Below are 27,927 nucleotides of genomic sequence, written 5' to 3' on the forward strand. Positions count from 1 at the left end.
CTCGACGCAGACAAACTCCTGCTAAACTCGGACCCCTGGACATGAATAAATAATGCAGAGAATCATTATTCCCCGGAGGAGGTGATGTAAACACAATGTTTGTGGGATTTACACATAATCCACGACGAGGACATTAAACATGCGTGTGTATTTAAATGTGACCTGAGGCAAAGAGTCACTCACACTCTGTCGGGAGGAGGAGGGGGAGGGGGAAGCAGACGGTGCAGGTGTGATGATGTTCGACAGGATACACACTCCTGTGAAGTGTGACGGTGTTTTACATGAACACTGACTTCGGGGAGGATGTGACGACTGAAGCCGGGGAGTTTTCTGTCCGTGTCTCCATCTGCACATAACCAACTCATTACCTGAGAAACGGAGAGGGAGGGATGAAGGGAAGGAAAACATTCCATTTAGATGCAAATGTTCCCCATTTACCCGTCGCTCCCCTTCCTCGTCCCGGTCCCGCCTGCACCAGGTGGGTTTCAGGAGGGGGATTAAACCGAGGACAGATGAGTTCCGACAGGCGGCCACGCGGCCCCCGGGCTCACGGGCGGATGAGGTCGTTGTGTTTTCCTGCTCTGACACTCATTTACCCACGAGGCCCAGCGGTGCAGCTCTTGACAGACAATTACCACCGAGCTGGACGACGACGAGAAAGGGAGAGGGAGAAAACAAAACCAAAGTGAAGTTTATCTCCGACGTGTCAGACGACAGCAGCAGACGGGAGAGAGTTCGCAGAGCTCAGGCTGGAGCAGCTGAAGATTCACGTTTAGAGGAAGAGAAGACGAGCCTTCAAAAAGAAAAATCACTTTTAAAAATACATAAGTCTTATGAACTGATAATCGGCAGAACAGAAAATTGACCACAAACATGTCGACAACACTCTCAGCGACGTGGTTTCCTCCACGTCCACAAACCGACGACACGCAGCAGTTTTACAAATGTTCATTAAAAAATGTTTTATTTTCCTTTGTTTTTTGTTGTTGTTTTTTTTAAACAAATGTTAATATTGTGAAACTGAAACGTGTCTTACATCTGCAACGTCACGTGATCATCATCAAGCTGTCCGTCACCCAGACCATGACATAGGACTGTAACCTGGCAACAGCGTGACAGGTGGAGGTGATGGGGGGGGTTCGTCATGTGAACTGGAATGGCATACACACATATATACACACATACATACACACACATGCGTGTTTACATAAATAGGTACAGTGTAAAAACAGGAGGCACCATCACAACGGGGTCAAAGTTTATCTGTCAGCAGGTCAAACATGAGAAGGTCAAAAAACATATTTGCAGGTATGTAAAAAATTATGATTTTACAGATTTTTCCAGGTGAAACTCCTGAACAGATTACCTGTGAACTTGGACAAAGGATGGAACATGGACCAAGAGAGAATCCATGACATTTTACCTTTCTTTAACATTTTTTCTTACATTTTCACCAATTTTTCCAGAGAATCATTTTAAAAACCAGCGGCTGCTTCCCGCAGGCAGAGTGACAACACCAGGTTTGCCCTCCAGGGGGCAGTAGGGGACAAGACCTGCTCACAGCCACATGTTTCTCTTCTTGGGTGAGTTGTTCAGGAGCTCAGAGTGATTCTCTTTACTTTGAGTTATGTCGTGTCATTTCAGTGGCATTGGCTTCATCGGGTGAAAGTGATCAGAAGAAGAATACGACAGAGTGATTCCCTGTGAGCATGTTTGTCTAACAGGTTGGAAAGGAAAACCAGCCGGTCCATTTGGGAAGGAGGTCGTGTCGTCCGTGAGGAGGTGACTGAAGCGGTGAGGCGAGATCCTCCCGTGTTTAACAAAGTATGCGCGTGTTGTTCCCGACCTGATGATGCTCCGTTGCACCCGGAGAAAAATCACGCAGCAGAACTAAACAACGCGTCCAACTCGAGGTGCGACATGGAGTTCAACACCTCACATGTTCAACGTCCTGAAGTGATGAGGAAAGTAAAAACCGTTGCACTTCCTCTATGAGCAGGATGAGATTATATATTCAAACCTTTTTAGTTTTTTTTCTCTTCATTTACAAACTTACATGAATTTGCATTTAATGCAAATTGTGATTGAAATTTCATTCCTTTTATTTTGACAAATGTGATTAATTTGTTTCCTTCAAGAGGAAGAAATCATTAAATCCTCAATCTGTGGAACCTGAAAAAACTTTCGACTGTCGCAGACGAGACGTTCGTCTAGTTTCCGTCAGACTTCAAACGTCGCAATTCTCAGAGGAAAAGTCTCTGTGAGACGTTAGAATCCTAAAATGTTCCCATCGTCTCCGACGCTAAGGAAATAAGTGATTGTGACACACACACACACACACACACACACACACACACACACACACACACACACACACACACACACACACACACACACACACACACACACACACACACACACACACACACACACACACACACACACACACACACACACACCGAAGCGTCCAAACTCCTGTGAGCATAATCCTGCTGCGATTTCTTCTTCTCATCAAAACATAAAAAGATCAATATATTCAAACGTGTGTGTGATGTATATAGATTCATATATAATATATAAAAGATTTCCAAAAAGGTAACAAATAAAAACTGCAAACCCAAAATAAAAAACCCGTCCTACACGGAGGTTTCGGACTGTAGCCGCAGGACAAACTTGTGGGACTTGGGGTCGATGTATTCCTCCGACAGCTGGATGTAGGGGATCCTCCTGGAGGTCACCACCAGGCTGAAGTCCACACACTTGAGCAGGAAGACGCCGCCGTCCTTCAGGCCGCTGGTGACCGACGCCTCGCTGACCAGCGTCCACTGACGGGCCAGCCAGTGGTCGCGGCTGTAGCGCAGGGTCGGACCCGGGCTCAGGTAGCTCTCCAGAAACGCCTGAACAGAAACGAGAGTTTAGTCAGGTGTCAGAACATGAAGTGTGTGTGTGTGTGTGTGTGTGTGTGTGTGTGTGTGTGTGTGTGTGTCCAGACCTTGGGCGTCATGCTGTGGGTGATGCAGAAGGCCAGGTGCTGCTGGATGCTCTCCATGCTGTGGCAGTGCTGCTGTCTGGTGGTCCTCAGGTACTTCTGCAGCGCCCGGGCCATGGAGGGGAAGATGGCCTGCGCCGCCTCGCGCGGGTCCATCACGTCGCCCGGAGACTTTTTCTGCTCGTCCTCCTGCATCCGCTTGATGTGTGTGAACGCCTCCTCCACTGCCACCACCAGTCTGGGAGGGATCAAACCAAGATTACCTCTTGGAATTCGATAACAGAAATGTTTGCAGCGAGCCCGGCTTCCTGTGACCAGGGCTGAAAACGTCACTCACCGCGCTCTGCGTTTGCGGACGCGCCGCTCGTGCTCCGCCTCCTCGTAGTACAGCTCGTTGTGGCTGGAGTCTCGGCGGCGAGCGGCGGCCGCGATCATGGCTCTGGATTGGGAGTGAGCCAGACCTGCTGCTGCGGCGTTGTTCCCCGGGCCTGTCGCCACAAAAACACAACACGCCACTGGTTGTCACATGTACAGCTGCTGCTTTCACACCTGCATCAAAGTCCGGACATTTCCCTGAACATTTCCCTGCAGACCTCGTGAAATGTCTGGAGAACACGGCAGGAAAACCTCCGGAGGATTGCCTGAATGTTCTGGAAATGTTCCTGTTGGTGTGAACGTGTCTGATTCGGAACATTCTCCTCGTGCATTCCTCATATGTGAACGGAAAACTCAGGAAAATGTCCGGAACCCAGTTATTCAGACATTTTCCAGAGTCACAGATTCAGAACAAGTGAAGACGACAAAGTGCGACGTGTTCAATGCATATAAACCTCTTCACCACCACTAAGTTTGAATCGTTCTGAAACACTGCTGCACTCCCACATGTGGCTATTTGATATTCAAACATTCCCATTACTCCGCCACTCGGAGCCGTCGGGAGGATCCGGGCGTCCAATTAAACAAGAGTCTCCGGCAACTTCAAGAGTTTTCCCTTTTTTGGGGGGAATGAGGAAGAGCATCGGCCGAGGAACTCTGTGTGATGTGGATGCAGGTTAAAAAATTGAGGCAGAGCGGGTGAATTATTAATGTCAGGGTAGAGATCGAGCACAAACAGAATAATTCATAGACGCACTCCCTCCTCTTGGTTATTACTGTAGCGAGAAGGGAATTCTGGGTGATAAATGTTGTGGTGAAAAGGCGTGTGATGAAAGCCAGAGGTGAATTTCCCCCTTTTTTTTGTTGCATGGAAGATTTAAAATACCTCAGTGAAAAGTAAGAAAACAAAGAAATAAATCAGAGGTATAACTTATACAGGTATAAGTAGAGCTCCAACAGAGAGTAGTGGGTAATTCTATATTAATGAAGTGAACATACAGTAAAACCTGTATTTAACCGCCTGTTGAGCATCATAACATCGCCTGAACCTCTGAGACCCAGAGCTGCTCTGTGCTCCGGGACTTCACTCTTTTAATTAAGGAAACACTGTCGTCTGTTCCCGAGTTCAACTTCGAACGGCGAGAGCGAAACACAAGAGTGGGAAGCGTAACCTCAAGAGGAGAGGAAGAGACGGAGCGTTCGCTGAGCAGCAGCTGCAGGACGAGACTCCAGAGAGAGACGAGGAGGACGGCAGAGTAACAGCTATTGATTTATCAGCCACCGTCTCCCTGGAAGATCTGAGCGGAGGGAGTGAAGTTAGTGCTGGAGTCCACTTAAGGGAGGGCGATAATTTATCAGAGGGTTCGCGTTACATTCATCCAGCTGTCGCCATGACGACGTCCAACTTTTCCATCAACGTGTGGCGTGCGGATGGCGAAGAGGAGTGAAGGGGATTCACGGTGCGTTAGTGTGTCAGCGTGTGTGTGGTTCACGGGAGCTGCTGTCAGACAGAAGAGTCCCAACTGTTCCTGAAGTTTTCACCTTGCTCCGGACATCTTCCTGAACTTGAGAGTGAGTCGACGAGAGAATACAGCAGGAACATTTCGGGAGGATTCCCACCAAGCGAGTCACCCCTCACCTGAATGTTCCAGACATTTTCCCGCTGTTGTGAACGCGTCTGACTCGGACGAACTCCAATTTTCCGGACATTTATGTCTGAAAACAGCTCCGGTGACATCATTCCAGGGCACATAGGAGGCTTGTGTCTAACGTGGACAGAAGTAGCTTGTACAAAGTGACCGTCGTCAGGCCGTGCGGAGCTTTAGTCAGAAGCAACATTCACTTACTGTCCAACAGGAAGGATTTCAGTTTAGCTCTAAAGTCTGGAAGAGTTAGTGTGAGGAGACAGAAGAAGGAGGGAGTCAACATTCCCACCTGCTCCAGAGGAACCAGAGGGCGTAAAGAGGCTCATCTCAAATCACTGTTAACTATAAATCACCTGTGCTCTAAATCAATGTCCACACATTTTGCAATCATGCGATGTGTGTGCAGATTGATTTTCTTCCTCCGAGGCAGACCCTTCTGCACATTCAAGCGCAGGAAGGAAACGGGAGAACGTCGTGCAGAGACTTGAACGACGAGTGATCGACGACGACCGAGCGACTCAGGAAAGTTCAATTGTTCCTGTGTGATAACGCAGCTAGAGTCGGATCAATATAGATTGGTCGATATTTATATTAGAGATCATGTCGTTGTCAAACTCTAATGACAAAGAATTGTAACTGATCTTTTTATGAAAAATATTAAGAATTAATATGAATTCATTTCAATTTCTTATTTATATTACAGTTTATTCTGTAAAATAAAAATATTCATATCTGTGGAAGGCTCATATCAGTCAAATACTATTGAGTAAACAATAAAAAAGTAAGACTTTATTCATATTTGCAGGTTTTCTTTGTCTTCTATAAAAATATCTGAGTTTTTACTGTTGACGGAAAAAAATAGCCAATTCGAAAAGATCCCAAAATATGAAATGATTAATACATTTTTCAATCATATTGATATAAACCAAACTAACAGCAGCCTGGAAGCATAAATGGAAGAAATTAATTGAAAAAACTTATAAAGTAGAAAACAGGCGGGAGAAGATGGAAATAATTCCACAACGACAACACTTGAACAAGGAGCATATATATATATATAATATACATAATATATAAAAACCCAAAGTTGGTCCCACTCACCCTCATCGGGGGCTGCTGGGAACTCACCGTCCACGTTGTAGACCTTGAGGCCGGCCAGGTGCTTGGCGGCTCGGGACTTGGAGGCGGAGAGCAGCGCCGGGTTGTGGACGGAGAAGTCGCAGTAGTAGTGTTCCAGGATGGCCAGAGCTGCTCGCTGAATACTGGAGGGGAGGAATATGAGTGTCAGCAGAGGGACATGTAGTTTATACAACAGAGTTTTAGGGCCACATTGAGGTACAAAAAAAAATGAAAGTGAGACTTTGAGAATAAAGTCGTGATTTTTCTAGAAAAATATGGAAATGAACAGCAACCCAGGAAACAGGCATGAGCACTGGCAACAGCTTTCTCTAGTGTCCTAAGGCATAGTTTAATTACTTGTTATTCTCGTAAAATGATGACTTTAATCTCATAACATAATTAATTTTTTCTTGCAATATTATGACTTTTTTTTCCCTGTAAGAGTACGACTTTATTCCCCTATTAACTCCCTCAGATCAGGCTCAACACCTACAGATTTAATCTGATGAAATAGACTTAAATAGACTTTAAAAACTACAAAACCAATTATTATTTCACAGAACCCCAGACTCAGTTTCTGGTTTGTTGATTGGTTAACAAACTCAGTGCTGGTTGTGTCCAACAGGAAGAACATGATGAAATTTACAATTCAAAAGCTTCTGAATACTGATATATTTCTCAAATAAAGTCAATGTACAATTGTAAAAGAAAAAACAAATCTGCCAGAAGCAAAGTAACTCCGATAATAATAAAAAAGGAAGTTGTAAAGGCCAGAGGGAGTGCGACAGAAACTCCCTGCGTTGACTCAAGTCACTCGTTCAGACGCCTCCACAGACAGGACCATTGTTCAGAGTCAGAGTTTCTGCTGCTCCCCCACTTCAATCAATTATTAATCCAAGAAAAACAAACACGACACAGAACTGTTCGAACCAGCAGCGTCTGGAGAACCGCCGCTGCTCGGGACGGATCCGTGTTGGAATGTAAACTGCTACGTTCCCAGCAGGGTATGTGTTTAACCCCCACCTTTCTGCAACCACTCTTCCAGAGGCAGAAGAAGGAATGTGTCCATGCTCGACTCGTCGGCTCTGACCAGGGGACAAAGAGAAATTCCTCTGACCCTCAGATTGGCATCAGAGACCAGTCAGACAGAGATGAGCTGTCGGGGGCCCGGGGCCCAAACAGGGGCCTCCGTCCTGATAACACTGCGGCTGGAGGCCAGAGGAACAGGAATGTTTCTCTGCATGACAGTCAGGCTACATGTGTCATTTGAATGTAGGCTGTCTAATTATCCATGCGCCACACACACACACACACACACACACACACACACACACACACACACACACACACACACACACACACACACACACACACACACACACACACACACACACACACACACACACACACACACACACACACACACACACACACACACACACACACACACACACACACACACACACACACACACACGTCAGCCTGACCAGATGCTCGGCTGCAGTCAGCAGGGAGAACTAATTATGATTATCTGTGTGTTTACAGTCACAGACGGACAACAGAGCGAGGCCCGGCCCACTGCTGGCCTAGCGCTTACAAAGGACAACACCCCTGAGGCAGCAAGCTAACAAACTATCACGCACACACACACACACACACACACACACACACACACACACACACACACACACACACATTCTACTGTACAATGTCAACTGCTTCTTTCCACACTGTAAATATCATAGTTCATTCTGTACATGTATCTGTATTCACTGGATCTCTATGTGCACCTTCATTATGCCAGTTTACTGTTGAAACAACTATGAACTTTGATATGTTGTGACTTTCTGATCAGTGCAAAGAACTCTCCGTCTCTGACAGTGTAACGATGAAGGATAATATTTCATCCAGCCCTTTTGATAAAGCTGCCGTGTGTAAATCCATCAGGATTTATTGGTTATTCCTGAGCAGGAGGGCGTGTGACGCTTGGGGGCTGAGCATCGATCCCAGCGAGGCGGCAGGAGCTGTTGTGTTTGGGTAAAAATGGGATCTTCCTGTTTTTCCTAAGAGACGTAATAAAAACTGACTGAGCTCGTCAAAGCTCTCTCACACACACACACACACACACACACACACACACACACACACACACACACGCACACACACGCACACACACGCACACACACGCACACACACGCACACACACACACCCTTTGTTCCATTTTCACACACACACACACACCCTTTGTTTCATTTTCCCACGTAGGTATTAGGATTCTTCAACACGCTTCCCCTCCAATTAACTATTAATCCCTCGTTCTTCATTCTCTCTCGCTCCATCCTGAAGTCTCCGGGGTCTCTTCTCCGTTCTGAGGAGTTTTCCTCTCTTGTCCCTCACCTCTCTTGACTTTTGCGAGGTCTTTCCCGGATGAATTCCTTCCTCTCATTTCCCAGGATGTGACCAGTTCCTTTCCCCATCTCTCATTTGCGGTGTCCCAGATCTTTCCCTCTGCCTTCATCTCGCCCACTCATCCTCTGTTCATCCCTCCACGTTTTCCCTTCCAATCCCCTGGATATTCCCATCAACCTCGCTTCACCTCTTCTGTTCTCAATCTCTACGTGCATAGAGGTCGTCTAAGTATCCTGCTAACAGCATAACTGCAAGCCTCATAAAGGTCTTATAAGAACATATGATGTCAGATAGCCCCTGTCTGTCCCTCACCTGAGCTGCCCCAGGTTGTACTGCCTCGTCTCGCCGTCCGTGGAGCGCGTGACGCACATGGAGAAGCTCGGCTGCAGCTGCCGCAGCTCCAGCAGGACGATGGCCAGGTAGTGGATGAAGAGCAGCGCGTCCACCAGCGACACGGCGTACTGCACGATGCCCTGGTAGTTCTCGTCCTGCGGGGCCACACAAGCAAATCCAGTAAATATGATGAGCAAAGATGGTGCAAATCTAAAAAAAAATACTCGGGGTGAAAACAGAAAAGAGAACATAAACATGTAAGACAAGAAGTGGAGCTTATGAATATTTAGATCAATGTCAAAACAAGATTCCTACACTTGCATATTTCTGTGTGTGTGTTTCCCTGAAGGATTTTAAATGAGGCCTCGCAGTAAAACACCAGGCCCCTGGAGAACCACAAGATCTGTGTTTGGTCGTGTGTGATTTTGTTGAGCTTTTAAAGGTATTAAAAATGAATGTGTGTGAACCAGCCGAGTTCTTTCCCGCGCACCTGCGAGTCAAGTATCCTCACGCCGTAGAACAGCCAATAGGAGATCACAAAGAGCAGCACCAGCACAGCGAGCAGCGCCCGGAAGACAAAGACGCGCGGGAGGCCGGCGCGCGGCGGCCTGAAGAACAGCGCCCACACGGCCAGCAGCAGGATGAGCAGCTTGAAGGCCACGGAGATGAAGAGGCCCTCGCAGGCCGTGCCGCAGCTCTGCAGCTTCTCAGGCCACAGCAGGTGGGGGAGCACCAGGAAGGCCAGCGGCGTCAGGAACACCAGGAGCCCCAGGATCACGGCCAGCGTCAGGGCCAGGTAGCGGCGGCAGTCCAGCCCCACGCTGTCCTCCAGGTCTTTGGTGATGCGGACGATGTCCTCCTGGGAGAGGCTGTGCTCCGACGTGCCGGTGATGGCGGTGGTCGTCTCGCCCCAGTTGTCATCCTGGAAATGAGAGATTGAGAGCGGGAAACAAAGAACAGATGTTTGAGAGAAAAACCTACATCGGTTGCTTTTATTCTGATTTAGGCACCAAATAATTTCTGCAAACTGCGAGACCTTCTAATCATAACCTGGATGATCAAATAATGACTTTACGAAACATCATAAATAAATGTGAAAAAGGGAACGAAGCTGATTTTCATCCAGTGTAAGTGGAACAAAAGCGAGGGAGGTTGTTTCCGAGCACGTTGTGAGAAAAGAAAGGAACAGACGACGGGAAGTGGGAAAAGCAAACAGAGCGAGTTGCCAACAGCTGACGTCTGGACCGGACTGCATCCGCAGATAGTGAAGGTCAGCGGAGCCGTTACAACAACACAGATAAGACTCTCTACACGGCAGAGAAAACACCAGCAGACAGTCAGATACACAGCGTCACTGTGGACGAGCACGAGGAGGAAGGCGCACTGGGACAGAGGGCGTCCCTCTGGCCTCAGAACAATCGGAGGCAGAACGATGAGGTTTTTCTTTGTGAGAAGCAAATTCACAGATGATCAATACTTCATGTGCCGAACAAGAGGAGGAGCAGGAAACTGGAAACTATACTCGTGTGTGAAAACTACAGTATCTGGCTAACCATTTATTTTAAAACCCCTGGAAAATTTGGGCCCAGTTCACTTGAACAGTGGAAGTTTTTTAAAAAGTAGCTTTTTCTATGCGTCGTCCCGAAGTTTTTATTTAACGTCTACCAGAACCTATAACTGGTTTACAGGCTCCTGACTGGTTTCATGTCTTCATGGTTACAGTTACATCACCGCCTGTTGCTCCGGCATGTTGTTCGCAGCTGTTTGTGTGGACGAGGCCTTAAATTTCAAATCTCAAGTTTCCCTCGATGACAACGAATATTAATGAGAACGTTTTTTAAGAGGTTAACAATCAAAACCTAAATTAATCTTCTTCATCAGGACAATGTGCCAAATCCTCAGATCGTTATTCAAACTTTCATCCAAATTATTGGGTGTGAGGAAATAAATCAGGTATCTAATAACAAAAATTCCAATAATCTCTACGTGTTGAGCATCAAACACGAGGGAACATTTCTGTTTATAGCTGCTCGATCCTTCGCAGCAGCTGACATGTTCCATGGTGATTTGTTGCCGTGGGGTTTCCCCAGCGAGTCTCTCTGATCAGGTCCATCCCCGACCTTTGACCTGACGACACCGTCGTAAATACTCGTGCCGGTGTCTCTGCCGAGCCGAGCCGAGCCGGTGGAATGTGTGACCCGGGTTCAGAAGGTCAGAGAGTGAATGTGTGACCGGATTCCTGCGGAGACGCGGGCTGATATTTATCTGTGGTCGTTTATCGAAATGTTTACATCTCACAAACATGGAGGTATCTCTGATACCAAGATATAAAAACAAAAGGCAAAGATTCCAGACATCTTCTTAATCTGTGTTTGTAATCAGATTTATTAATGTGTAAAAGAATCTGCAGATCAGCAGGAAGGCGATGTCAGAGCTGCAGAAGCTTTTATTCGCGTTCTTTTGTTTTCTGGAGAGCAGACTCTGAACTTGGCTTCAGCTGTTGACAGACTCTTTAGTCTTAATCCCGTCCGACCACAGTCGATTGGCTGAGGACCAGATCAATAGACATTAGCTGTAGAGCAGAGTGATTCTCTGACCACAAGGCACCTTGAGAAAACCCCGAGGGAGAAATGATTCACTGCTTCTTCAGTCACTCGTCGCTCACTGCTCTGGTTCTGCACACTGTTCATAGACTCTGAAGAAATAATCTGGTTCACTGCTAATGAAATGTGGGACGTTGTTGTTGCTCCTCTACCTGGGCTTCCCCCTCTGCCGACGGGAGTAAAAATAGACGTTAGCAACCCACATTTCCTCTCGGGATTAGCCAATCACCACGGGCGGATCTGGCTCAGCACCAGCAGCCTCGCAGGAGGAGGCTCGGGCCCATTCATCATCACGGGGAAGTAGGGGAAACAAGAGAAGAAGAGAGGGAAGAACACGGAGGAGGGCGACATTGATGTTCAGTAACAAGACAAGACAATTAAAAAGGGAAGAGAGGGATGATCGCAGAGAGGGAGGGAGGGAGGGGGGGAACGTCGAGCTGTCGGGAACGATGACAAAGCATCATGTGAAACCATCCACTCACAATGTGAGTCATGAAGATACATCACCGCAACTAAACAGCTGTCAGGTCGATTCATCAGTATGCAGTGATGAATTCAGGAGAAGAGAAGTGATTTATTTCTCCGTTCGAAACATAAACCCTTACTCATCCTTTATTCAGCAGTCACTGAGGAAGGCAACGACAACAGCAACATGTGCAACCAGCTCTGGAGCAACTTTAACAACAGGAGGCAGTTTCAACATGGTGGCGAGGGGGCGGCGGCCTGAGCACACGCACAACGTGCCAAAGTTATTTCTTTGATGAAATGTTGGCAAGGCCGCAAACCAAACTGCCGCAACTCGATACGGTTAAAACACTTGAACTGCTCCTTGTTCAGATGCATCGTGTTGCTGTTTGGAGCCTTCAGGGAGTTTCTGAAGACTAATTGTGCGACAGCTCCAGATGGTCTCGCCAAAAAACACAAATCTCTTACAAAACCACAGTTCTGCGTCAGATAAATGTTTTCTGGCCAACCTGCAGAAATGATTATAAAAAATACAAGAACTGGCTGAAACCTTCGACTGATGTGTGTGGTCGTGCACTCGCCAACATGTCCGAAGCTTTCAAGGGAACACATCCTGCTTCTCTCTCTACAGCAGAATATAAATAACTGCCATTGTCTCGCCCAGTAAATCAGACGACCACTAAAAGCCAGTTTTCTGTTGTTCAGGCCGTAAGTGGGCTGCAAACAAAGAAACAAAGTGCACTTTACTTTCGGCTCCTGGGAGGAAAAGAGTGAGTAAAATATAGAAAGCACGAGTCACGTCCACTTAGAACCAGCTATGTTCAAAATGCACGGACGACATGCAAGTCGTTTCCTCAGCTAATTCTCAAGATCGACGAGACAATGCGAGGCCGACATGTTGAGGAGCAGCTCGAGAAAAAGGCCAGTCACATGAGGGTTGACGCAACAGTGTTTATTCAGTGATGTGACTCAGCAAGAACATGTGAGTTAGTTAATGTCATAGTTCGAAAATCTTTAATGTCTCTAGTGGCACTTTCGTCATAATGAATACAAAGGAACAAGTTCTGAGGTTTGTTTTGAGCACAGAGCTGCTGTTATGTTCAGAAAAACACAAAAATTAACTATATGATGTCATTTTCTGACATCACAGTGATGTCATTATTCTAATAATATGATCCTTAATCATTTTGTGAACTATTTAAGCTTCAGGTCGTGTCTACAGGACGCAAAAAACCCTCCAAAAATGCATTTGTGAACAATGCATGACGTCACTTGTCATATGACATCATACAGGATTGGGAATCATTTAAGATCAATAGAAGCTTGACCTTGTCCTTTGATCCGATCAGCTCCGAATGTTAATCAGCGCGCCTCACAAAAACCTCACAAACGATTTCTACAAACATGAAGCAACAACGTGGAGTTGTTCCAGGTGGATCCGTCCATCCATCCTACCTGGCTCGGTGGTTTGACCCCTGGTCCCCAGCTGGCCACTGGAGGTGAGTTGGTCAAAAAGTCTTCTTCTATGGGGCTGACGATCACTTCCTGTATCTGCTCCCCGGCCTCACAAACCTCCAGCACCCGCAGCACTTCCTCTCCGGCCTCCATCACTGACGATCCTCAACCGGACAAAACTTCACCGTCTCTACACCGAGCCGCCGCTCCCCTTTCCCCGACCCATCACAGAGAGAGAGAGAGTGTACTTTGTGCTGATCTGCTTCATCCGCCTTTATATGAAAAATATTTCCCATCATGCCTCAGGAGGTATTGTGCGCTCACTTGCCACATAATGTAAGGGGCTTTATGGAGGAACGGCAGCGAGCGAGGGGGTGGGAGAGGAGGTAAAAGGATGGATGGATGAGGAAGAAGAGGAGGAAGAAGAGGATGATAAATAAACATCCAGAGAGAAAACTAATAAACCAATGGGGTGACAGAGTCATCCACCCAATGATGTCGTTCTTCTCTCCATCCCTCCCTTCCTTCCTTTTATCCCACTCTCCCTCCAGGCATCCTCCTCTCATCTCTTGCCTCAGCACCACTCACCGTCCATTACTTCTGACTCACGGAGCACCAGGGTGTCGTCGTGGTAACACTGATGTGGCTTGCGTGTGTTTGTGTGTGTGTGTAGAACAACAGCAGAGCAGAAGAACTCTTTGGTATGCGAGTCCAACATCCCGATGGAACCAAATCCCTCGTGCTCCATTGTTGTCTAAAGCTTTTTTTTCCTTATCGCACAAACTGGTTTAGCGACCGCCATAACATATAATTGACCCTGTCTGAACAAAATAACTCAACAACGCATTGACAGATTTTAACCAAACTTGGTGGGAATAATACTCTGAATAGTTTCTCCAGATGATCCCTCTTAGGTGGTGTGTCTGTCTGTCTGTTTGAGAGAGAATGCGGCCGACGGAACGAATACAAAAGCGATGCCTCTTCCAGAACCCCGACCAGGCTGCCTGTGGCATCCGAGTCACGGTTCGCCAAGAAATTCCCAGCGCTGCTTTATACCGAGCGCCGACTGTAGTTGGCGATCAGCTGAGTGTAATTGGGCTGAAAGAACGGAGCAGCAGGAGGAGGACGGGAGGAAGATGAGACAGTGGGAGAAAGGGGAGAGGTGTTTGTTCTGTATTATTTAATATCGCAGACGCTGCATTGCCGTTAGTTACCTGTATTTATAACTGTACTTTGATCGGCACTGGAAACATGACAGAGAGGAAATTAGACAGGATTAGGATTATGATCTTTTGGTGGCACGCAACAAGATCAGAGATGAGGTGTCAAAGTAAACTGTCGGAAATAAGTGCACATCAAACAGGTTCAGGTGCATCTTGAGCCAAATCGTTTTCTCACCTTTTCCCTGCCAGAATCTGAGTCTCATCTGTGCTGGTGAAGAAAACCAACCTATCCACCGACGCAAATCACAAATATCACACAAGGTTCTTTCTCAAATCTAAACATAAACATCTAAAAATACTCCCGGCTCCACTCTCTCGCTGCACTCGCTCGGGGAGGAAGGTGCTAATTCTCCAGGAATGCTTTATGCTTTATGGTTTAAACGTATCACATTTCTCCTGTTCGACACCTTCGTACAATAACGACTGACTCTGATGTCACCGTCCACGACGATATCCAGTTACATGCAACAACAACAACATCAGAGTGAATTTACCTCATTACTCTGATGATGACGAGAATGGAAATGACTAGGCAAAAATTTTCCTGAGAAATTTATGGTTGAAGTCTTCAATACATGATGTTCATTTTGTACATTATGGTCCATTTACAGTGAAATAGACCAAAAAGCACCGGATGTGTTGGGGGGCGTGGATACAGTGTGATGACAGTTGGCACCGTAGTTGCTTTGAGTTTTGAGGTAAACTGAGCTACCTCCTTTTTTACCTTTGTACAGAACCAGGCGGATCCTCTGAACAGTCTTCTGCATTTTAAAAAATGTAAAGTGACCTCCTCCCGTTAGAATCCACGCGGGGCAGGGAGGCATCACAGATGCATCACAGCCACGAGAAAGAAACTTTTAGTGCTGGAGTGCGAGGACATCCCTGCCCCGGGCGTCGAGTTACTCTGTCAGCCAAGACTCTGATTAAGTCCCGAGACGAGACTAACGCGCGCACACGCACACACACACACACACACACACGCACACACACAGCAGCATATGTGAGACCAGAATGCTAAATCAAACACACACCAGGATTTGTGCTGAGCCTCCCTCCCTCTCCCTCTCGTTCTCTCTCCGTAGAATCGTTGGCCCTGATTACTTGAGCTAAAGCCGAACGCTCCGCAGCCTGTCAGCAGCTCTGCTGCAGGCCTCAGCATGAATAAGACATGAAGAGCAGAACACTGAGCGTGGCGGTGTGCAAAATTAGACTCAGTGACAAAAAACCCAGTCTCTCTCTCTCTCTCACACACACACACACACACACACACACACACACACACACACACACACACACACACACACACACACACACACACACACACACACACACACACACACACACACACACACACACACACACACACACACACACACACACACACACACACACACGAGGGTACTGCTGACAGGGGAAACGAGGGAAAAGCAAAGCGCCAAGTAGGTCAGTAAACGACGGTGATAGTTGGTTTGTGTTCGTTGTCTTCTCCCTCCGGCGGGTTGAAGCCGACACGGTGCCAGACAGTTGTTTGGCCGCGGCTGGGTGTGTTAGACTCTCCAGCGACTCTCGCCAGCAGCGAGTCTTAAAAACTGTGATTCACAACGTCCCACACTTTGCGAGACAGACGACTGATCCACGGCTCGTCAAAATGAAATGAAAATCCCCCTCCTCGGTTTAATATCTGGATGAGTCCGGACTAAGAAACTGCAGCTGCACAGATAAAAGGATTTCAGAGATGGATGCCAGATTTGAAATGGTTGGTTTTTCTATTTGCTTCCAAAAACTGTGAGTAAGTCGAAGTAAAGAGTTCAGACTTCTGACTCACCGTGACTCCAGAGATTATAATCTGTCATCAGTTAACCTGAGCTGACTCATCGCTCTCCATGAGAAACAACGACTCTTACACTTAAAGTACGGCCGTGACTTGTTAAAGACATTTGTGGAAGTTCTTGATCAGAAAGTTGTAAGAAGAATAAGAAGACAGAAGTGCTCCTGACTTCTGCCTTGAACACAATTAGCATTCCAACTCCGTTCACCTGGCGACTGATAATCTCCTGAGCTCCAGATAATCCCTTACCGATCTTAATGTATCCCACGTCCACAGTGCAACTGGTGGGAACGGTGCTCAGCAGCGGTGTGGGTCATTCTGCTCTAAAGGTGCAACAAGTACAGAAACTCATTTTGTGTTTTTCGTCCTACCTGGATCTGCTCCGATCCGCGAACGGTCGAGTCACCGAGCAGCGGCTCTGCGGGCGGCGTGTTGATCGTCACCGACTTTTCCGACCGGCTGTCTTTGCTGCGCGACTTGTGTCGGTCCCGGCTTCGCTCCCTGGAAAAAAGAAAAGAGCATTAAATGTTTGAAATTGTTTGATGGAAACAAAGCTACTGTCCTGACTTTTAGGTCGAGCTCCAAAATGACAAGATCCTACACTTCCCATGATGCACTCTGATAACACCTTTCCATTGGACCCTTTCTGTCTTGTAAATCCCAAAAATCTATCAGACTATAAATTCACCCAGATTACATCACAATGACATCATCAGGGTTATTTCCTCAAATGTCAAAATTGGTGGATTTTCCCTTTAAACCCTTTTCTGACCATTTCTTTGTTTCCATATTCGTCCAGTTTGATATTAAAGGAGCTTAGAAGACGACTAACAACAGCAGAGTTACATACATGAACATACAAAGAGCTCAGGGACAATGTGAAAGCAGCTGCTGGTGGAGTCCGATAAGAGCGGAGCTGCAGATATTACACCATCATACAGTATTTCCCATCGCTGAATGAGTCCATGTGAACTCTGCCCCACATCAACCCCCTCCCCTGCATCAATATCTCCACCCGGCATATGAGCTCCATTAGCCGGACTGACCCGCTGCACTTTCAGCCCTAATCCTGTGCGGAGCGTGAACGCCGGGTTTCCACATCCTCCAGCCCAGCATCACCGTGGGCACATGGCGCGGTGCCCGGGCCCACAGTTAATCCCCTCATCTGGCTCCCTCCCCCCTCCGGCTGCTGACATCTTCAGCATGGTGGTACGTACAGCATTTTATAGATTGAACAGGAAAAAAATGCTCACACACAAAAAGACTGTTTTGAGAGCTTGTGCAAAAACAAATGTGCGTGTTTGTATTTTTCAGATATTGCGTTTCGAGTCAAGACTGTCAGAACTCATTCCGATATAAAAAGCTGAAGAGTTCAGGACAAACACGTCAGACTTCAGGGAGATTGAAGACGTGGATGGTTGTTTGTGGATGTTTCCTTTGTGTTGTTAGATCCTGATTGAGTTTCCTGCTGTTGGGTTCGTCAGAGCTCTTTGTTTCATGGTGATCACTTCTTTTGTTTGAGCGATATTAACAGAGAAGTGTAACAAATCTCATTTGCACAACACATGAGCCTTGTTTTTTTCTCCATTAGGGACACTCAAATACACAACATTGTTTCCTGAGGCTGACTGGGCTAAAACGGATCTGTTGGCCATAAATACTGAAGTAAAGACGACGAACACGAATGTCAAGTGACGCTTGAAAAGCTTCTCTCTCCACAACCATCGTGTGGAGGATTTCCTCACTGCATCCAAGTGTTTTGATTAAAGGGCGTTAACCTATCGGCTTTTCAGCCACTATTCTCGTACTTCCTCCAGAATAAAGACAGGATTTTCCTCCAGAAGCGAATGATTCAGATCTGCACAGAGAGAATAAAATGTTCCGTCGCCTGCGGCCTCGTCCGTCACCGACACACCGACTGACATCATGTCATCTCAGCCTTTAAATATATTACAGCCCATCAGTATTACTCTAAATGTTATTACAGTCATCATCGCCACGGCAGCAGAGGTTATTCCAGTGGGAGCGATCATCAGTCCCAGGCTGTCACTCATTATCATTATTAACTGGGGAGGAGAGGAAGCAGAGAGGAAACGGAGGAGCAGGAATCATGCTTCAACTGATCAGCAGCTACAGGAAAAAATGTCTGGATACAAGGGCGAGGTGAGGGAACAGCAGTGAGGTGAGGGAACTGACGAGGTGAGGGAACAGCAGCGAGGTGAGGGAACAACGGCGAGGTGAGGGAACAACAGCGAGGTGAGGGAACAACAGCGAGGTGAGGGAACAACAGCGAGGTGAGGGAACAACAGCGAGGTAAGGGAACAACAGCGAGGTGAGGGAACAGCAGTGAGGTGAGGGAACTGACGAGGTGAGGGAACAACAGCGAGGTGAGGGAACAACAGCGAGGTGAGGGAACAACAGCGAGGTGAGGGAACAACAGCGAGGTGAGGGAACACCTGGTTTTCTTCGAGCTGGCACGACGACAAACTGTGAGTCAGACACATCGACAAACAAGCCTTTGGAAAATGTGTGATTGTGGAAGCAGGGAGGAAACAGAGACGAGCAGACCTGCAGGGAAACGTCTGAACAGATCGGCCTCTGTCTACCAGCCCCTCCCCTCCCCCAGCCCCATTCCTCATTCCCCCTGCAGCGAGCTGCTGGGGCCATCGCAGCGAAACCTCGCTCCCAACACACACACACACACACACACACACACACACACACACACACACACACACACACACACACACACACACACACACACACACACACACACACACACACACACACACACACACACACACACACACACACACACACACACACACACACACCTTCCCCTCCGATCTCCCCCTTCCCACATCCTCTTCCTGCCTCATTAGCATGCAGCCGGCTCCTTGGTATTCCAACAGTGTTCTGCACTGTGATTTGATTAATGGACTTTGACTTCCAGCGTAGATCCCTGAAACGGGAATGGCTTTTTGGAACAGTGAGGGTGGAGGGAGGAGAGGATGGGGGGAGGAGAGGGTGGAGGGCGGAGAAGATGGAGGGAGGGGGAGAGAGGTGGGGGGTCCTTTGAGGGCAGAGATGTTTGGCAAAAGTGGGGCAGGGTCCTACCAATTAGTCTGAGAGAGCGTTTCCCTGGAAACACCTGAGGATGAGCGTATTCTGCACCTCGCACAGACGGGGGCGGAGCCTGGACGGTTCCTGGAGAACCGCAGCCAGCAGGCGAAGCCTTCGCCAAAACGTCTGCGCTCCAACTTGTTCCCTCTTCTTTTTTGGGGTCCTGGCATAGAAACTCACAAACACCTTTTACCAAAGTCATGACGCCAAATGAAAACGGACCGACCGCACGCTGCAGCTCGGTGGTCGTGTTGAAGAGCGAGGGGGGAGGGTGGAGAAATCAAACGCTCCGTGTGTGGTGGGGTTGTTAAGAAGAAATATTCCTGTCAGAAATTTCAACAAAGAAAATAATGAAATCCTCACTGTTGATAAGCTGCAAATGTTTTTCATTATTGCTAAAAAATATTATTTGATTATTAATTTAAAAAATGACAAGGTAAATGTATAGATCTATATAAACTTTTTCTTTAAGAGGAGAATCATCTGGGAAACTATAAACGATATTACAACTGTGGACGAATGAGCTGAAACTACTCACTCAGTCTCATGGGTGAGATTTAATTGGAGCTTTTCCAATCAAAAGAACCAATTTTCCACATGAGCAGCTGCTAATGTGAGATTTGAAATTCAATAATCATTGAAATGAGTCAAAATTGACAGAGTGAAGGACGGAAGGCTTAATACTCGATCATGCTCATGTAAGTGGAATAAATTATTAAAAGATTTAAAAAGCTGAATAAGTATTGACATAATATCACAGAACGGATTTTTTTTCTCTTTTCCGTTTTGTTTTATATAACACGAGCACCTTCTGGAAATGAAAGCTCAAGCCACCCCAATTAAATTAATCTGTTATATTCTATTCAAGATTCTCACAAAAACAACTTCAGGACGACGTTCTTCGTTGCGTTCTGCCAAAAACGTTTTCCCAATTCTGGAAAATCTCAAATCTGTCCGGTTTAATCAGACGACAGCGATGCAAAGCTGCCTGTCGTGTAGAAAGAACAGAGAGGGTTCAAAGTCGCCAATTAATTAACTTTTTGTGTGTGTGTGTGAAATAATCGTCCAGCCGGTGACTTTGGCCCAGTCGTGGTGAGAGCGGTCGAGCGGAAAAACGGCGCTTGGCGGAGAGATGCGCACATGCTCCTCTCCAATTTCATACCTCTCATTTGAAAGTCTGGAGAAAGACACAAGTCCATTTTTGATTCATTTTTGCTCCACATAACTTTGAGCCACAAGGGCACATTGCTGCCCTGGGGAAGAAGTGATACGCCTGCGTCTTTACCCATCCTCAAGAGAGCGGCGAGGAATCCACTGAAACGGAGGGGGGGAGGAGAGAAGGCGATACGAGCGAGGGGAGAGGTCAAGAGCGAGCGAGAAAAGAGGGGCAGCTGCTGCTTTCATGTCACGACGGACACATAAAAAAAAAAGAGAGAATAAAGAGGACAAGAGCGAGAGGGATAAAGAGCAAGGGGATAGAAAGTGACCGATGACACGATGACAGGAGTGCGCCGAGCGCCGAGGGTCACATTTCAAGAGGACGCAAATCCATTACGCGGCAACAGGTGCCGGCGAGAGTGGGAGCGGCGACGGAGAAGCAGAGGGAGATGTGTGGCGATCGAAGGAGGAAGGAAGGAATGCCCTCCGCTCTATCCGCTGAGCCATCAGTCAGCCGGGCCTCTTCAGCACCTGTCTGCTGCCTGACGCCCGTCACCCGCCGCCATTTCACCGCTGACAGACTCATGCAGCAGCGCCGAGCTGAGGCCTCCGCGCATGCCGAGGCCCGAGAGGAGGAGAGAGAGATCGACGAGGGGTGGATGGAGAAAAACGAAAATCAGATAATGATAAACTCACAAGAGCTGCTTTAGGACAGACGCTGAAGAGCGGACGTTTTCCTGAACTTTTCCAGAGGGGCTACATTACATCATTTCCGTAATATGTCCATGTAAGAATACAGCAGGAAATTCACTGGGAGTTTTGTTTACAGTCGTCAACACGACCCCTCGCTCGCTGTGAATCCTCCAGATACTCCAGTTCATGTCTGAAAGCAGCTTATGTGAGAAATCACAGTTTTCCAGAGCCCGAGGCGATTCCTTGTGCCAACAGTCTGAACACCACGAGATATTCGCTTGCTCGATAATCTGTTTAAATGATTTAATCAACTTTTCTGTAAAGTTATTAACCGACACAACATTCTGCTCCCTTCAGACAGTTCGGCTCCAGAACAGTGGTGCATTTGGAAACTTGTAAAAAAACACAGACACTAAGAAACAAACTCCAGGAGACTCACCCGTGCCTGTGGGATCCCCGGGAGCGTCCGGAGTAGTAGGAATAGCCCGAGTAGGTGGACTCCGTGTCCATGGTGTTGCAGTCCAGGGGCCGCTCGGCTCGGCGCAGCGGAACCTCGTGCGCTGTCTCGCTGAGGCTGAAGGAGAGGAGCGATCGATCGGCACGCTCAAGAGCCGGACAGAGGTGGCGAGCTGTCGGCGGTCAGGCTTGGAAGCGACCCTGGGGGCGCTCGGGGAGGAAACATCAACCTGGAGGGAGAGAGACAGACGGAGAATTTGAATTTAAAATGTGGAATGTCTGGGAACAGTGCCCATATCTGATTTATGGAGACAAAGAGGGTGAGTCGTGGAATAAAGAGCGTAACAGACTCAATCACTTTGCTTTCTCATCATCACATAATATTGTGTTGTTATACATGCGGATGTCACAGTGACGACTTTCCCGACTCAGGAGGCGACGTTCCCGCTAAACGACACGACAAACTCCAGTTCGCTCATATTCCCACGTGGCTGACGAGAGGCAGTTTTTAAATCTCCGACACGGCAAACAGTTTCAACCTGTCGCCGCCGAGCCCGGAGGAGATCAACTCAGCGACGGTGAAGTGGAGATAAAAGCCTCTGTTTCGTAGAACATCTCTTATAAATAGTATGAAACCTGCCGTACATCTGCAGAGGCAAATATTAATAACGCAAACTAGAGTCCCCGGAGCAGGTGGAGCAGCATGAAGAGAAAATACTGTCCGATAAGAGGCACTTGGTTCGGTTTGGTCAGAGTGGGAGGATAAACGTGTGAGAGAGTAAAAGGTGAGAGCTGAGGAAAGGTGTTTGAACGAGATACATTTGGCTCAGAGTCAAGATTAGAAGCACATGACTGAGTAACAACACCCCTCCCTCCTCCATGCGAGTCATAAGTAGCTTGCGGCCGGATGTAAACACTTGTGTAAGTGTGTTCACACACACACACACACACACACACACACACACACACACACACACACACACACACACACACACACACACACACACACACACACACACACACACACACACACACACACACACACACACACACACACACACACACACACACACACACACACACACACTGAAAGCTGTCAGGCTGCTCTGGGCGAGGTGCAAAATAGCAAGTGTGAAATGCACAGGTAGTTAAACTGAATCTTATTTCTATTTTCAGATAAATATGGTATCCAAGGTAGCTAATACATACACATTCAGACACATAATGTGTGCAAACTAATAAAAACTTATGTTATCCTTAATAAAGTGTGAACATGGCGTGAAGCTGCAGTGAAACTCTGCGTCCAGGCTTCTGGCACAAAGATTTATGGCTGATTTATGGTTCCAGTCGCCTTAAAATTGGTGACAGCATCTCCCACTCGCAGGACGTCCCTGTTTGTCCACATTCACAAAAAGGTCACTTAGCCAGATTTACTACTACTAGGTCCAAACTACACTGTGGCACAAAACAGAGTAGATGTTTGCATGACTGTCACAGACTCCTGAAAAATGCTTTTGACGGTTGTGCAAGTGCATATTTGGATCTACTCATTCTGCAAATCATTTCAAAAGCCTGAATCATCGTCCCATGGTGACGAACACTCCCTCAACTGGTTCTATGTGGTCTCCCCCAGACTGATCCTGATCGATCCAACCGAGGACTGACAGTGAAGCGGCCTTTTCCAAAAAACTTTTTCTTTATACTTAGAAATTACAAAATGCTGATTCATAGATTTTGTCTGATAGTTGACTCTGCAAGAAAGCGAATGAGCATATTTCTCAAACTTGTCCTTTAATATTGTGAACTAAAGACCCAGCTGTGGCCCCGGTTGGTAAGTGACCAGCTCCGCTGCTCTGCTGCAGGATCTCACTGTGAGTAACGGCTGCTAAACAAGCCGGACACCATCACGGAGGCATTTCCATCACCTGGTCTAATCCGCTTAAAAACAAGGGCATGCGGCTAAATGAGGGATTAATGGGGTTGAATGAGTGCGTGGTCCAGGTTCAGTCAGAGGGCAGCGGCGGGTAAAGAGAAGCTGATTGATTATTTCCTGCCTTCAACACGAAGCGTCTTCACACTTCATCTCAGACTATTTCAGACACTTCACACTGAAACTCCCTCGCCGACACCGAGGGGCTCCGAGGTCTGTGTTCGAGTGAAAGCGGATATGTGGACTTGCTCTCACAGGTGGTTTCCTGTCTTAATTCGTGCCAGAGAAAAATTGGAAAGCGGAACCACTTCCAAGTTTTCCGGGGAGAGTCCAAACCTGAAAAAGGAATCCCCGACTCTGGCAGGTCCTTCACAGTAATCCTAGACCCCTGCCGAGCTGCCGGCTTGTCTGTTAGTCCTGGGGAACAGTGGGAGGAAGCAGAGCGAGAGGAGGAGGCACCACAGTCGAACACGAAGGGACGATTCATGCGTTTTGTGAAAACATTAATTTTCTCAGCGGCTACACGCCTCCGTGACACAAACTTTAATTCCTTTTTCAAATGATTAGAAAACACGACTGACCTCACGTGGTGATGCGCAGATGTGTCACCACGGTTACCAGATTATCACCTGAACATGAGACAACTTTTTTTTTCTGGACTTCAGGTTTGAAACAGTGTTGGGGTTTGCAACAGAGCAGCAGTGTAACTATTGTACTGGAGACAGAGTGTTGCATTATGGGTTGTTAGTTAAAAACTGTGCAGGGAAGTCAAGAACTTTGTGAACTCACTGATCTGCTGTAGTGACCTCGCTGCAGTCACTGACGTCTGTCCTGCTCCTGAACTCCGGAAGAATCACTCGCTGAACAAGCAGCAGCACAAACAGAGCCTCCTGTTTTCCCTGAGTAAAACAGCAAATTAAGCATCTAATGAACCAGAGAAGATGATCCGCTGTGTTTTCATTCGAAACCTCCTTTCAGGCGAATCGTTCATCCGTTTATTCCTCTCCTGCCGAACAGAAGTGAAAAGCCCCCTGTGGCTCACCGACACTCAGCGGTAATTAATCCTGAAAATCACACAACCTCTTTATTCCACGTCTTTTGATTCCGGCACCATTCCGACGCTGGATTTCACAGTCTGCTGTGGAAACAACTGAACCTCAGAGAACAATAATCCAACTGTGTCACACTACGACTGAGACAAATGCTGATTTCTCTCCTGCACACTGATGGAAATCACCAGGCCTGGGTTAGGAGAGATAACTGTGTCTATGACCTGGGTGGGAAAAGCTGCAGATCACGCAGAAATTAGCCTGCTCGGCTGCTTCGTCGGCATGCGGCTCAGTCGTCATGTCTCATCTGGCCGCCGTAACCATGGCGCCCTGGTGGCACTGCCTCCATTATCACTACGATAACACGTCTCCTCACACCGTCGCGACAGAGACGAGCAGCTCGTGTCAAATAATGGTTTAACTGCAGCTGGAACGACGGCAGCACCAGTCACAAGACACGTCGGGACACGAGGGAACATGACATGTCACTGTGGAAGTTTTGGGCCTCGGTCACATGTTGGAGCAAACTGGGGCCTTTTATTCTGTAGGAATTCAATCAGCAGTGTCACAGAAACAACAGCAGAGCAGAGTCTCTGCAAAAGTATCTGCTTCTTACTGACTAACATGCGCCGTTAACAGTCTGATCAACACGGACTCCGAACCGGGTTTGATTCACATTTGGCCTTTACCTTTTGCATTTATGTGCTGGTGTTGCTAGGCAAACAGACTAAGCCGGTCGGGCAATATACCAGACGACGGCATGAGCCGGGGTGAGGTTATCCAGTCGTTATCAACCAGGGGACGTCACAAAATCAAGACTACTGCAGCATCTTAATAACAATAATGGTAAAAACACAAGTATAGATAATCAACAATTGAGCACACACACCCGCCAGTGCCTAGGCATAAACATTGGTTAAACTTCTTGTTTATCAGAATCCCCAACAACAGGGTTGGAGTTGACTGACATCTTGAATTGCCGGATACTGCATTGCTGTGCGCTCAAGGAACGTGGCTGGAATAACTCTGATGTCCAACTAAGGAATTTTCATCTCTCTAGAACTTATCCAATATTTTTTAACAAGCATGCTGAGAGTGAGCTCTGCAAACACAAAACAAGCAACACACACCCCCGGTAATGTTAATAACCAGCACATGCTCCACAAAACTCAAGCACACACACACCTCACATCTGAGAGCTCTTGACAGGCGCTATCAGCGCCGCCATCAACGCCGCGACTGCAGCTGTCACGCAAACCGGAGCCGCTCCTCTGGGACGTAACGTGAAGAGGGTTTGGAATCACACATCATTCAGATGTTCGTCTCATCCACCACGACACAATAATGACGCCCTCTACATAATTCATGGAGAGGAAGGAATAGTTCTTGTCACAGTTTAATGTCAGTCTGGGCACTTTTTTTTTTCCTCCTCTCACAGCAACACAGATTGGAAATTATGTGACTCGCTGCGATTTTTTTTTTTTAGAATATTCAGGCGATAAATCTACTTCATGTTCGTCTATAAAAGACGAGCCGGTAATAAACATTACAAGCTCCATGATATATTACGATTATTATTGCGATCAATATTCACATTTTGTAGCAAAGAAAAACACCGATTTGTTTCTTATCTAGATTCGCCAAGTTGCCGATCTGAGCCCGAACGATATATAACGATTGGTCGATGGATATCGGTGGATTCGAATTTTTCAGAATAAACAATGCATAAAAGATATCTTTTACGTAAAAAAAATATTGTTATTTTAGTAAGTCGAGTTGTATATCAAGCTTCGAATCACATTTTTGTCATAAGGGTTCGATAATGACATTTGAGAAATCACCAACACTATTATAGGTGTTATAGGTCTATCGCCGATATATCGTATCAAAAATATCGATGTCGTCAATACTCAACGTCACAGAGTGATGACGTAACGAGGCAGACAGCCAACATGGCGTCCAGCAGCTCAAACTGAAAAACCATTAGCGGTTATTAATCGTTGAACGCGCTAACGAAGCACCTGCTCGTGATATTTAGTATCAATTCTAAATGACTCAATGGACATGTTGACAATGATAAAGAGACCCAACAGACCCAACAGGCAGCGGGAGGAGACGTCGTTCCTCCAGGAAGTGGAGTGAACACGGCTCTGTGGAGAGTTCAGGGTGAAGTTCCAGCGGCGCCAGGAGCCGCCCCGCTCCTACCTGTGGCCCGGCAGGCGGTCGGACCTGGAGGCAGGAAACTCCCTGGTTGTCGCCGGGGCCTCGGGGGCCTCGCCGGGGGGTTTCTGCCGCTCACCTCGGGGACATTCCACGACACCAGCGGTTTATCGTTGTGTTGTTTGTTTCACATGACACAATGTGCCCGCCCGCGTCCCCTCACTAACTCCGCCCGCCCGCCGCAGGTTCCGGGGCTGCGCGGCTGCTGCGGGTCCGGTGAACCGTGAGGAACACGGCGGACTTTTCCTCCTGCGACTTTCCCACTTTTCTGACGTGATAAAAACCACCGCAGTAAAACCGAGTCTCTCTATAACATTTAAAGAGAATAACAAAAAAAAAAAAACAGAATCCGGAAAACACAGAGAAACTTGTGCTCGCGGTGTTTCCAGATGAAGTTGAGGCAGGTAGGAAACAGAACAAGGGCGTGTTCACAAGTGTTTCCTTACAGAACACACACACACACACACACACACACACACGGGGAAGCTGCTGCTGCTGCTGCTGCAGGAATGTCAGGACATGGAAGTGAGTGTGATCCTTCCCGAACATCTGCACATGACACCGACACCGTCTCCTGCTTTCACCCCCCCGACACACACGACTCACCCTCGGTCGGCGGAGGAGCCGCTGCCCTTCGTCCGGAGGGCGGTGGGACACTTCTGTAGCCCCCGGAGAGAGGACGGTGGGCTCCGGGAGGAGGAAGCAGCAGCGGGGACAACCGGAGGAATCACCCCGGCAGTCGGGAATCTCACAGGGGGCAGAGCTTCTGTGGAAACACGGGGTGTAGTGCGCACACGTGGCGCTAGGGGGCGGGAGGGCCCCCCAGTGTTTGTAGGAGACAATGCATATTGA

At 47.5% G+C, this 27,927-nt stretch overlaps 1 protein-coding gene and 1 long non-coding RNA gene across 12 annotated transcripts; one reads left to right on the top strand and one right to left on the bottom strand.

Annotated features, from left to right (window-relative positions):
• Positions 1-936: 936 nt before the first annotated feature.
• Positions 937-27,863, bottom strand: LOC118286432 (vang-like protein 1). Of its 10 annotated transcripts, none has more exons than XM_035611395.2 (10): positions 27,682-27,863; positions 24,596-24,705; positions 21,860-22,106; positions 16,818-16,947; positions 9,363-9,794; positions 8,852-9,027; positions 6,112-6,272; positions 3,327-3,477; positions 2,993-3,227; positions 937-2,897 (listed from the first exon to the last, which is right to left on the bottom strand). In XM_035611395.2, exons 3-10 carry the CDS (start codon positions 21,928-21,930, stop codon positions 2,637-2,639), a joined length of 1,617 nt encoding a protein of 538 aa, XP_035467288.1. In that variant the 5' UTR covers positions 21,931-22,106; positions 24,596-24,705; positions 27,682-27,863; the 3' UTR covers positions 937-2,636. The 10 variants fall into 10 exon arrangements, with proteins under 10 accessions (XP_035467288.1, XP_035467043.1, XP_035467213.1 ...); XM_035611150.2 differs by lacking the exon at positions 27,682-27,863 and adding an exon at positions 26,951-27,640; XM_035611320.2 differs by lacking the exon at positions 24,596-24,705.
• LOC118287182 lies at positions 17,514-18,164 on the top strand. 2 transcript variants are annotated; one of them, XR_004785600.2, is made up of 3 exons: positions 17,514-17,655; positions 17,761-17,921; positions 18,038-18,164. It is a non-coding gene; the product is annotated as an uncharacterized LOC118287182 (long non-coding RNA). The 2 variants fall into 2 exon arrangements; XR_004785605.2 differs by having other exon boundaries at positions 17,761-17,946; positions 18,038-18,154.
• Positions 27,864-27,927: the final 64 nt, after the last annotated feature.

This window comes from Scophthalmus maximus, chromosome 1, assembly GCF_022379125.1.
Source record: "Scophthalmus maximus strain ysfricsl-2021 chromosome 1, ASM2237912v1, whole genome shotgun sequence".
Taxonomy (NCBI): Eukaryota; Metazoa; Chordata; class Actinopteri; order Pleuronectiformes; family Scophthalmidae; genus Scophthalmus; species Scophthalmus maximus.

Coding starts and splice junctions, on each gene's coding strand:
- LOC118286432 (XM_035610921.2), bottom strand. CDS start 19,739: ATGCCAGGACCCCAAAAAAGAAGAGGGAACAAGTTGGAGCGCAGACGT. Junction 9,028..9,362: donor TGAGGATACTTGACTCGCAG/GTGCGCGGGAAA, acceptor GTGGCCCCGCAG/GACGAGAACTACCAGGGCAT. Junction 2,898..2,992: donor CCCACAGCATGACGCCCAAG/GTCTGGACACAC, acceptor GTTTCTGTTCAG/GCGTTTCTGGAGAGCTACCT.